Source organism: Patella vulgata, chromosome 2, assembly GCF_932274485.2.
Source record: "Patella vulgata chromosome 2, xgPatVulg1.2, whole genome shotgun sequence".
In the NCBI taxonomy this organism is placed as follows: domain Eukaryota; kingdom Metazoa; phylum Mollusca; class Gastropoda; family Patellidae; genus Patella; species Patella vulgata.
The window spans coordinates 32,784,793-32,798,298 of record NC_065880.2 but is presented as its reverse complement, the minus strand read 5'-3'; the positions used below and the strand labels follow the sequence as shown (position 1 = coordinate 32,798,298).

General features: G+C 37.1%; 1 protein-coding gene across 1 annotated transcript; it reads left to right on the top strand.

The window, feature by feature from the left end:
- Positions 1 to 1,847: 1,847 nt before the first annotated feature.
- Positions 1,848 to 11,566, top strand: LOC126809591 (uncharacterized). The gene is made up of 12 exons (XM_050534226.2): positions 1,848 to 2,153; positions 2,674 to 2,833; positions 4,917 to 5,087; positions 5,301 to 5,392; positions 6,045 to 6,274; positions 6,652 to 6,902; positions 7,176 to 7,398; positions 7,624 to 7,713; positions 8,104 to 8,309; positions 9,489 to 9,689; positions 10,527 to 10,716; positions 11,454 to 11,566. The coding sequence occupies exons 1-12, from the start codon at positions 1,852 to 1,854 to the stop codon at positions 11,564 to 11,566; spliced, it is 2,229 nt and encodes a 742-aa protein (XP_050390183.1). The 5' UTR covers positions 1,848 to 1,851.
- Positions 11,567 to 13,506: the final 1,940 nt, after the last annotated feature.

The window sequence follows — 13,506 nt, the reverse complement described above, 5'->3', positions numbered from 1 at the left end:
CAGTAAATGATACTAGATTTAGTTAGTATTAGTTTTCGTTAAACTTGACCAGATGGGGATTAAAATATGTAGTTGGATATTGATATAAATCAGGGATTGAAAGTTAAACTCTATAACAAAAGGTATTATCTTATAACTTATATCCAAATATTAATAATTCTTTAATATAATAATATATCTATATACCTTGGCTGAAGGTAACATTTTTGAGTTAATACTGTATGCCAGAGCGTATACATTATGTGATGACGTCCTGGCAATAGGTACATTGTGAATGTCTAATATGTCTGTGACTGTATCATTGACATCATTGACACTTATTTTCCTACATTTTATGAACAAGTGACACACCTGGCTAAATATATATGAAAAATATCTGAATTTTGCAAAATATATAAACATGGTATGTCAAACGACATACAACCATAGACGAAGACGAGCCGTAGACATAGAATGATTCAAATTAAATGAATAAAACACAGCTATGTACCTATCAGTAGACAACAAAGAATACTCAATTTGGAGCACATGGTTTTTCACATTTTCTTTGTGTGCCGTTCAAAATTTCGCGGCACACTTCGGAAGATCTCGCGGCACACTGGTTGAGAATTACAGACATATACAAAGGTGGGGTAGAACCCATGACTTACACAGATAACTGATTATACCATGATCTAGAGACACGTTAGACCACACGGCCACCTATCCCCACTTTATTTGAAATGTAAGTAGTAATTGTCCCCCTATTGACTTCAATGTTAAACCCGTGACATTTCTTGGCCTATAACAATTTTTATGAACATCCCGATTATCTTAATCCTTATTGAAGTGGCGGGGGTATATCGATTGCTTTAATTACAAAGAGCACTATATATATATATATACATGAAAATATTATCTGATAAGACTATTTAACGAGGTGTTGACCTTTCGATCAAATGAATCTTCAGGATTGGATGTCATTTTCGTAGGCAATTGCACACTGATCAGCATTGAATTTTTGCTAGGCCGCGACAATCACTGATAATGATGACATTGATGCGACTTAATGAGTCCCAAATATTAACTTTTTTCTTCCGTCAAATTAAATTCTAACACATTTTTTTCATTTATTAGAAAAATAAATAAAGAATTATTTGTAGGTAAAAATCATTTCCTATTTAGTGTAAATGGGTATTAAAATAAGTAAAATTCACCATTTAGCCCGAATCAGTAACGTCTTATGTAAACAATACACGCGCTATTGAGCCAATGATTGACGCCGCGTGATGTGAGGTCACGTGTCGAATACATCTGTTACAGAGATATTAGAAGATCTTTGTGAAACAGTTTGAGGTGATTGCTCTACTAATTAGCGTCGGTTTCATTTCTGGTCCTTCTACTTCATGAACATTCACTGAAAGCTGACAGGAAATGTAAATTCGAATCTAGACCTAACGGCCAACAAAAATTGCAATGCAAACGAGGGGAAAATAAAGTATTGCTATAAATAGACACTAACTGTAGAGTCTTACTCCAATTCTGACATCAATATGCCAAAATGATATAGAACATATTGATCGCACAAACTACACACACATGTAAGCGATCAACAGTATTCAACTAAAATTAATTGATGAAATAAAGTTTACGTTTAAAGGACATAAGGCGAATAGATTTGCATACTTCTCTTATATTTCAAGTAGATTATCTTTAAATCTTGTATCAATTACCCTATATTGTAATCCATATCTTTAAATCAGTTGATAGCTATATCTAAGTCATTCTTATCTAGCGACGAGTTAACAATACAAATGTAGATTAGCTGATAAGAAATCGTTAAAAAAAATACCAGCAACGGCACTTCCCAACATGTTCTTGCTGAAGAACGTTGTCTGTATTTTCCTCCTGGTTGAGTGGTCTGTCCAGGATTATCCATTTAGAGATGTTTCCCTATCCTGGGATGCTCGTGTGGATGATTTGGTCGGAAGGTTGACTTTAGATGAGATAACCTTACAGATGGCTAAAGGGGGTGCTGGTATAAATGGACCGGCTCCCGCGATACCAAGACTAGGCATCGGGCCGTATCAGTGGGACACTGAATGCTTACATGGAGATGTTGGACAGAATGCCACTTCGTATCCACAGTCTATTGGACTGGCTGCTACTTGGAGGTAAGATATGTTTATCTATTTTTTATGGCCACAGTTTTATTAAATCGCATATTGTCGTCTTTCCTGTTCGTTACTTTTACTAACTCTTGATATGCAGTTTTAAATTGATTTGACCAAGATTTCAGTAATATTCAGTATTGTAGTACAAATATTCAGTAAAAGTCAGTATTGGGCTGGAGATGTTTTCACGAAAAGTACTTCCCCGGGTATTAGTCCTGACTGATATCATTGTTGCTTACCATACAAGCCGTGGACAGGAATAGTAAGCATTGTCCTGTCGATTTTGAGGGTTTTAAGAAATATTATGGGAAAATCATGAAATGGAAAGTCTTATTACAGAACGACGAAGCTGGCGGTGGACGTATGTTAACTTGATGGCAACCTCATGATCATTTGCCCGGCAATCGGTAACTATGAATTGTTCAATGCAAATCTGTGAAAACCTTGGTGGGGTCGACACGTTAACATAGTAACTCTCATCATCGTATTTCTATTGCTAAACGTTAATCATAAACTTCAGCTCCTCACTGCTGTATAGAATGGCCGAGGCAACGGCAACGGAAGTAAGAGCTACACACAATGCTAATGTTAAGAATCACAGCTATGTTGGCCATACTGGGTTAAGCTGTTTCGCACCAGTTATCAACATAATGAGAGATCCAAGATGGGGTAGAAATCAGGTCAGTATATTATTACCTTCAAATGTTATCGGTCATTGATTCAACTGCTGTTAATTTCACCCGAGGTTTGGCATAGACATGACATGAAATAAAATGGTGTTTAATGACACACCAGCACCAGCCAGGATATACGACACAAACTAAATATCATCACAAAAGTGCACTTGTATACATCAATTATACAAAAAAAATGTCACAAATTAGTAAATAAAATGAAAAATAAATATCACAATATCTTTCTTTACAACATGTATATACTATTCAAAAAAAGTAGGGGATATTTGATTTTTAAGTGTTATTAAAGTCACCTAATGAAACTGACGAAGAAACAAATGACAAAATGAAATGAAGTTCACATTCATCTATTTATTCCAAATGATCGTTAGACTAAGTAAGGCACAGACTGACCATTATAAGGGTAAAATGATACCCGGGGTCAAACAGCAAAGTTACCACAGCATCACAACCAAGTCAGTAACGGGTAAATCCTCCTCTGTTTGCCAAACAAGCATTGATCCGACGTGGCATACTCCTAATGAGACGTCTAAGGTCATTTTGGTCCAGATTGTCCCATTCCTGTTGCAACGCAGCAGCAAGTTCTTGGACATTGGCAGGACGTTGTTGACGTTGACGTAACCTCTGTCCAAGCATGTCCCAGACATGCTCGATGGGGGAGAGGTCGGGACTCAGTGCTGGCCAAGGTAATGTGGTGATGTTCTGTTGTTGGAGGTAACCTGTAACGATCCTGGCCCTGTGACATCTTGCGTTGTCATCCTGGAAGATGAAACGGCGGCCATGACGTCGTGCGAACGGCACAACATGGATGCCAAGATGTTGTCCCGGTAGTACTGGCCTGTAACACGCCCTGCAACAACATGTAAAGCCGTTCTTCCAGCAACAGTGATGCCTCCCCACACCATAACAGACCCACCCCCAAATCGATCATGTCTGATGACGTTAACGTCTTGGAAGCGCTCGTTTCGACGACGCCACACCCTCCTACGTCTGTCCAAAAAATCAACAGTGAACCTTGACTCATCTGAAAACATCACATTGCTCCAGCGTCGATTATCCCAGTGTTGACGATCCCTACACCAACGACGTCTTGCCGGAATGTGATGATCTCTCAAACAAGGGATCACGCGAGGACGTCGGGCGCGAAGGTGACCCCTATGCAGTCGATTCCGAATCGTCTGGCCACTCACTCTCACACCAGTGTCTGTTTGAGGACGAGCGCTGATCTGATTTGCTGTGATGACACGATTTCTCAAGGCCAAGGTACGGATAAATCGATCCTGGGCTTGAGTTGTCGCCCTTGGTCTACCTGAGCGTGGTCTGTCCTGTACAGATTGTGTATCACGGTATCTGGACCATAGCCTGCTTATGACAGACTGAGAAACATTCATCGTCCGCGCCACAACCGCCTGTGTTGTGCCGATCTGTAGCATGCCAAGGGCACGTAACCTTTCATTTTGGGTAAGCCGACGCATATCAAAATTTGTTTTCTGGTCACTAAAACAATTAAACTGATGTTTCCACCCTGGAATTCAATGCCACAATGACTGTAACATTCAAAGTCAGAGTCGTGCAAATCTTGGGTTGGACCCCCATGATGATCCCAAGCATCACCTGCATTCCATGCGGTAGCTATTGGTGCGTTTGGGCGTCACATGTGACTGGAAATGTTTCTTCTGTTAGGTTCTATAGTGACTTTTTTCGTAGTCATTTGCATATTTTAGTATTATGCCCCCAAAATCAAATATCCCCTACTTTTTTTGAATAGTATATATATATAATTCAAATTTATAATAAAAACGTATCTCTTTAAAAACGATCTTACATCCTTTAGATGCTTGCACTCATTCAACCAGGTTTTGCTAGGAACATCAGTAGTTTTACCTTGTCCAATGTTTAGTTATCTACGAGAAACAATGTGTATTTGGTTGCAATAGTTCATAACATCAGATTGAATAGATTAAAACAATCTCGCCTCAAATCTCTATGAAAATAATTTCGCTGACAGTAGCCGCTTTCCTCCAAGAAACACCACCATCCTCATAGCAAAACCTGTCATTTGTTTCAGGAAACGTATGGAGAAGATCCATATCTTAGTGGAATGTTATCAACATCTTATGTTAATGGACTACAAGGAGATCACCCAAGATATGTGAGAGCTTCAGCGGGTTGTAAACATTTTGATGTTCATGGAGGTCCGGAAAATATACCCGCGGCGAGAGCTAGCTTCAACTCCGTGGTAATATTAAATGATTCATGTATTGTTTCCCAGAACACGTTTTCTTTTTGTTTTAGCATAAGATCTACCAATAAGATTGTGCTATGGGTATTCGGTAACATTTACCGGCTAGGTTTGAAATTTCAGCAATACTTTAAAACTCACAGAAACATATACCACAGCAGCACACCCTTACTACTTTCAAGCATTAATAAGAGGACATTGGTTATTTAGGTGTCTACGAGAGATTGGAGAACAACATTCTTACCAGCTTTCAGACATTGTGTAGAAGCAGGAACCTTTAGTCTCATGTGTAGCTATAACAGGTAAGAAATTATAAGCTGGTTAATCCATCACGATGGTTGGATATATGACCCCCGGTGAAGCATTCCTGTCAGCAAGTTTCTACTTTAATTTTGTAACTGTCTTAAGTATGCATTTTCCCCAATATAATGTCGTCTCCTTAATTCTTCACCGTCTCGTGCAGGATATACTACATCCACATATTAGTTTCATTCGATTACATTGGATGGAAAATGTAGAACATCACGTTCACAAGCAAGTGTGAACGGACCAACGGATGGAATGTAATGTCGATCTATAATCTCACATTTTAGACGTTTGGTACTAGTTACGTATCCTACCGAAATTACATGTTAAATTAAAAATATTGCATACAATACTTATTTTAGTGGGGGGGGGGGGCGAATGGTTAGCATATATGCGCGCTGTATCATAAGGCCCGTCATTGAGTCAACTGGCGTGGTTCCGTATCCCCGGTTGTACGTGACAAATAGTAGGGTTACCTGTCCAACCACGTGGGTTTTCTCCGGGTCCTCCGATTTCGTCCCACTGCTAAAGACCCCTACGCGCCAGCGAATTATAGAAATAAAATTTAACCATATGTTAGTCCCGAAATGACCTAGTCTGTGTCGAGGGGACGTTAAACCCCATTTCTCTCTATTTCATTTATTTTAGTATCAATGGTGTACCATCCTGTGCTAACAAAATGCTGTTGACAGATATTCTACGAAAGGAATGGGGATTTAAAGGTTATGTTGTCAGTGATGAAACAGCTATAGAAAATATTGTATCTCGGCACCACTATGTCAATAATTCAGTTGATGCCGCAGCTGCCTCGGTAAACGCTGGGTGTAATTTGGAACTGGCAGGAAGCACCGAAAAAAATGAAGTTTTTATGTCAATTAGCAAGTATTATTTTGTTTTTGCTTAAACAGAAATTTATACACACAATAACACCATCTTCGCCTTATCCCTCAGCCCACTACTAAGTTAAGTAAATATTATTCTTACTAAGATCGTAGCCAACCTATGCTACCAAAATGCTAAATGCGAAGCTTTAACAAATTAAAGTAGTTTATGAAATACAAACCACCTGCTTTGATTGTATCATATTATGGCCAGCAACAAACTTATTGAATCTCCTGATTTTTAAAATACAACATTTGAAAATTATCAAAATAAATTAAATCAAGAATAAGAAAAGAAATCTAAACGATGTGACCTTTTCAACGATTGTAACTACCATTACCAGGGATTTAACATTGGATTTTAAATATTTTAGCTGAAGCTGTACAACAAGGAAAACTATCAGAGGATTTAGTAAGAGAAAGAGTAAAACCTCTATTCTATACCAGAATGAGGTTAGGAGAATTTGATCCACCAGAGATGAATCCTTATAACTACATTAATACATCTGTTATAGAAGAACAAAGTCATAGAGACCTGGCTGTTGAAGCTGCTATGAAATCCTTTGTTTTATTGAAGAATGATGGACTCTTGCCCTTGACACAAACCACATATAACAGTGTAGCTGTAAGTTATTAGTGAATGTCCAATATTATCCTCTTGGTATGGAAAGGTGAGAAACGGAAAATATGTTTCAGAAAGATTCCGCGGTTAGTTTCTGGGATAAGTTTGCAGGGAAAAAAGTGATATCATAATATATGGAATACGAGAGCTTAAAACCACAAATATGTGAAAAGCAAATAAATACAACATCCGACCAATTCTATATAAATGCGTTGCTATTTTATTTAAGATTGTTGGGCCATTATACAGATTAAAACCCTTTGTTTTTGTGTTTAGATTGTCGGGCCGTTTGCTGATGCGGGTCATCTGTTAGGTGGTGATTACAGTGCTAACCCAGATCCAAAATTTATTACCACACCACGGCAAGGATTATCATCACTTGGTACCAAGGCGAACTATGCCAGTGGATGTAAAGACACAAAATGTTCTACCTATGATTCAAGTTCTATACAAACAGCAGTACAAGGCGTAGACGTGGTTTTTGTGTGTCTAGGCTTAGGTAATCTGGTATTTTTGATTTAAAAAGAGTAAACTAATTTATTTAGGTTTTGGCGAAAGTAGATATATCTATTTGACATTATGAACCATGCTTTGGTGATGTGTTCTACTGGTGTTGCTCTGTTTGAGCAGTGTATTTCATTTTGATATCTTGTACAGTCATGTATCTTGTACTGTAAGATAGAAGAGAGAGGATATAATATAGATTTATGGATTATATTTTAAGGAACACCCGTCGAATCAGAAGCAAATGACAGACCAGATATAGAATATCCTGGTAAACAGGTACAATTATTGCAAGACGTTGTTAAATTTGGTAAGTGGATGTAGAAAGCTTACACACTGGCTCATGCATGACACTGGCCACTATTTATAGCAAACTGAAGCAGTGGTTTGGACCTTAATTTCAGAAACCGAATTTTACTGGGTAAACGAAAACCTTGGGGCCACAATAATAATATATCACATACAAGTCCATTATTATTAAGGATAAATCATCTAAAGGTGTCGTTCAACATAGCTGGGTATTAGGATCAATAATTTTAATGTCCGTATATCTTTTACATATGTCCCCAACGATCGTATTTCCTTTAAATAAATCTGTTAAATTACCAGCGACATATGCTGAAATACTACGAATTATCTGTCTGTTGTAAATATAAATTGTGTCAGTTGTGTTGCCTGCGTGATACAATCTGTTTTTCAGGTGGTTCCGCCAAAATAATTTTGATAACATTTAATGCTGGACCAGTAAATATATCGTGGGCTGATCAGACTCCTAATATAAGTGCCATCATAGCGGCATTTTATCCAGGACAGTCGACTGGTGTTGCTCTCAGGAAGGTTCTGACCAGTTCTAACGCTCAGCAGTTTGGTAGATTACCATATACATGGTTTAAATCTTCCACACAGGTACATTTTCAAGAGTATAACATCTGATAATATAACTACACATTGAAACCTTCTTCACCAAATGTAAGGTGTATGTATAATGAATTATAAAATCTCATTGGTTGTATGTTCTTAAATTATATAATACTAAATACTTCATTCGCTTAAATCCACAAAACAATTAAATTAGAGAAATTGTACGGTAAAATAAGCAATTATCAATTTTATTTTGTATGAAGCTGGTCATAGGTAAAGAGGTTCCTGTACTGTTTTATATGTTAAGGGAAAGAGACGCTCTTCACGATTTGAGACCAATTGATGCGCGATATATCCGACACTGATAACACCGTAAAGTTCACCTATTGATAAGATGAACACACTTGCCCTTGCGATTTAAGTACCCCGTCCAATCCCTGGGGTAACGAAATAATCTTTAGCAGGAAATATCTACACACATATTTGTTTTTAAGAATAATTGTTTACCTATTTGTGTGCCCCCGGGTAGTGAAAATCTTCATAGGAACAGATCAACATTCATCATCCCATATATGTTTACATTTTATCAATTGTTATGAAGAAGAGGTAGTAAATATATTTCTTTAAGGTCCAAACTATCTGACTATCAAACCCATGAGTGTCATTTGTCATCTACACTGATTGCTCAAACTGTATGTCATGATATTAAAGGAGCTAAATCGCTAACATTTGGGACCTAGAAATTCACAAAAGTGGGTCGCAACGCATATAATACTGTAATATGAATGTATATAAACTGATTTACATTTAATGGTTTCCGTTTTTACTCCAATTTCAAATCAGTTATGTTCGGCGAAATAAGTCAGCAATCTCAATCGAGTGCAAATTTCTAGCGTCTAGTTATTCTAGTCTACTTTACTCCATTTGATTTGGTGCAATGTGTCTAGCCTCGTCCCTCGAGTCTCTCAATACAACTGGGGCTGAAGCACATTATGGTACACGATTCGTGTACCAATGTTAAAAAAATTATTTTATCTTAAATATCGGATATCAGAAGCTCATCTTTTCCCGGTAAGTTTACATCATCAATGTTGATTTAAATTGACCAATAATTCGTGTTTTCGATGTCGAAGATTTTGGAGGATTTTGAGTTACGGACTTAGGTCCTTTAACAACATATCGGTAGCATTGTAACACAGCTTTACTATATATTATGGATTGCAGGTACCGCCAATGACAAACTACACAATGGTAAACAGAACGTACAGATATTTTACTGGTAAACCACTTTATCCTTTTGGTTACGGTATGACCTATACTGCTTTCAATAATATGACCATGGACTACCCGGATGTGATTAATGCTGGCGATGTCCTTCCAATTAAATACACTTTTCAAAATGGGGGCAGTATGGTCGGTGATATGGTAAATATGTTTAAGATACACTTCACAAAGAACTTATTCTGTCTGCAGGATCCGATACCACTTCCCTAGCATATCAGTCACTTGCCATGCTACTTCTTTACTAGTATATTGAACTTATGTACTGTTGTGTTTGTCATTACAAATGTCTTGGCTATTGTGATATCCTAAAATCAAGGATATCCACTAAGAAGAGCCATGTTCACAATACGCATGTCCATCTAATTGATTACAATTATGCATGCTAAATAGGGATATTCTATATTTATGTATAAAAGAGTGCTGATATGGACATTAATACTGATAGATTATGCCATAAATCGTCATATAATTTTGTAATGCATCGTTTATGATCTAGTTTTGCCGAAAAAGTAATACGTTAAAACCCCATTTCATTTCGGTTTCCGGTATAGCGTAAGTTGTTAAGGTGGGGATTCCGTTTTATACGGTTTTACTGCCGACAGAAGTCTATGCTAGTTGATCTACATTGATCCCCCAAATGACAGTGACTGGTGCCAATGTGACGTTGCCAATGTTGAAATGATTTGTATGGTCATGTGTAGCTGCGAACGTTTTACTATCCATAGTCGGGTTAAATATTGAACAATGGCGACAGTGTATACTGTTACGTGATATGTACAACTCTATCAAGTTGTTAGACTTGTCTGCCACATTAACCCCTCGGCGTTTCTTTTGAAGTTAAGCTTATTTGTTTACTCAGAAAAGGGGGTTCAAAATCAGTTTGGTAATTCGATTGGGGAAGATTTCTGTGGGTACTTCTGAAGTATAATGTGCAGCAAACTGTGGGATATTAAAACATGTAATAATATTTCTCTATAGGTTGTTCAGATTTACGTATCATGGACTCCTCTCATTCGTTATAACACCAGTATTACTACTCCTAAAATTCAACTGGTTAACTTTATGAGAATATCAACAGCACCTGGAGAAATGGGTACTTTTTCCTGTAACATAACTCCTCAAAATATGGCGGTATTTACAGAAGATAAAGGATGGGTTGTTCAAGAAGGTAAGTGTTAGTTTAAATATCGGAATAAATGTAACAAAACGTTTTACCCTGTTCAGTATAAAAATTCATCTTTAATACGTTTCTATACAATCTGATTAAATCACAGATCCTATTTCGTTTCGTTTTTTTACACTTCAACAATTCGGTTTACTTATCTTTACTACACTAGGGTTCTGAAGAGTTGTTATATAACCCGCGTTTTGGTTGATGTAAGGGATTCGCAAATGAAACGGTCTGTCACGGCGAGTTCTTGACGTGTGAGGCACGGAATAGTGGATATCCCTCTAGAAGTATCAACGCTGATTTGTTAATCAAATGTCTGACGTCGTAGGGTCAAAAGCCGCTTGTTCTGACCCTGATGCGACCTCCTACTACAACGAGTCAGATCTCGATGTAGTGTATTCCATCTAAAGTATAAAGAACGACAGGAACTATAGATCTATATTTTAATCAGGCTGGTTTCTATAAAACATGTATATTTGAGATTTTTGTTATATTCCTGTCTTAATACGCACCACAAATTAGCATTTACACACTGATATATCCAAATATTATGAATCCGCGACTGACCCTACAACTCGAATGACAAAAATATCTACAACAACCATTACGACATTTTAATCCATAATGTGTTTAGTATCAATAAGCAAATTTGAAAGTCATTCATCTCAATGGTGTTGTCACTGCTATTAAATGTCTATCTGATAAAATAGTAATTATTTTAATATTCATTTCAGGTACTATATATCTATATGGTGGAGGTTCTCAACCAAATGTACGAATGCCAAGAACAGGATATGTTGGAGGAAGCTTTAGAGTTAAAGGAACAAAAGTTCTAGGATTTTATTAAATTAAATAAAATACTAAAATATGTTTATAGACTTAAACATGAATTATGCAAGCGCTAAATCTGCCAATTGCAGGTCTTTATTTAGGGCTTTAAAAATGTTATATAAACTATTAAAGGGACTATCCCTTATTTGAACAGAGTCTCAAAAATAAAAGTCTGAGTATGTATGAAATTTAAACGCCAAAACATCGAGGAATGGTGTATTGACCGTATCTCAAAATTTCAGCTCAAAATATTGAGTCGTTTGGACGTGACCATCAAAACTGCTTATCCGGACACGTAACCCTTTTAAGATTTCGGGTCAATTGTTTCGTTGGGAGACCTGATAATCGATTCCCGTTCATTGAGAGGTCTATACAGTGAATGACCCAAATGCTGTACTTGATAATGAAAGGTAAATTTCACCTACACATTATTTTTATACAAAAAATGTCTGGTTTTATCTAGACACCGCATAATACAGCTTGGGACACCGGTCTCCATTTCCAGATGAAGAGTTGTTTGAAAACTTATCACAAATATTGAGTTAGTTGCTCGGCCCTAAGATAGAAGATTTTCAGGGATTTTAAATCTAAATTAAACAGTTTTATTCTCCAAAAAATTATAGGGATTAGCCCTTTAATTAGACATTTATTGGTACGATTTTAACCAGATTTGAATCCGATCTGTGATTCAACAGCTGTTCATGATTAACCGTAAAAATAGATCAACGAGGCTTTGATTATTATGTAACAACGGCAATAATGACAATCGAGGCTACAGTGTTTTCAAAATTCGGTTTTCTCGGCACAGAGTGAAGTAATTTGACTGAAATTTTAAGCATATTCTCTTTACGTTATCAACTATAGCGTGAACTGTCAGCTCTTTAGCTAATCTTCCATAATGCCCCTTTAATTGCCTCAAAATAGTTTGTTAGAGATAGTCACCCAAAAGAAGTTCCACGGGAACTGTCCCCACTCATACCTAGACCTTGGATTCGTCATCCGACGTGAACGACTTGACGTTACACCACACCACTGATAAGAGGCAATGTCTAGGTCAGTTGTTAGTGAGCGAGCACCTTACTTACTGAACCACTGTCAGTACTCCTTTAGGTGTTGCGGGGGGGGGGGGTCATTGTGTCGCCTTCCAACCTCGTGGGTTTTCTCCGGAACCTCCTGTTTCCCCAACTGTTTAATACCCCTACGCAAACGAATTAATGAAATGAAATTGAACTATATGTCACTCCCAAAATCTCATAAGGTGTGTCATGTGGCGTGGTTTTGATTCTCCGCTTGTAGGTAACAAGGAGTAAGATCGCTTGCCCAACCTCGTGGGTTTTCGCCGCGATTTCCTCCCTCTGCTAAAGAGCCCTAGGCCAAAGCGAATTATTTAAATAAAATGTTACTCCTGAAATGACCTAGCCTGTGTCTAATGGACGTTAAACCCCATCTCTCTCTCTCTCTCTCTCTCTCTCTTCTTCTTCTTCTTCTTCTTCTCTGTCTCTCTCTCTGTCTCTCTCTCTGTCTCTCTCTCTCTCTCTCTCTGAATAACTAACTTTATTTATCTCCTGTTCATTGAGCATATTATTTTTTTATGCTAACGATTCCTGCAGTTGCTGGAAACTCTAAACTTTGTTTATTTTATTTAGTAGATGAAATTAAGTCTAGCTTAAATACTGACGTTAACATGATTATTGGTCTATTCATATTCTAAGCATGTTTTTAATTCAACAAATATGGTACTAAGATAGTTTTTATATGGTATTCTCACTTTATCTGATCACATACTCTCTGCTTTATCCATATATGGTGCGAACTTTCACACATATATGTATGACCATATACGGTAATCGCTCGCTTTATAAATTATAGATTATTGAACGTAAAGTTCTATTATCATTATACAATCTTTACATTTGGTTTATTGTAAAGGGATTTGATAATTTTACTTTAATTTTC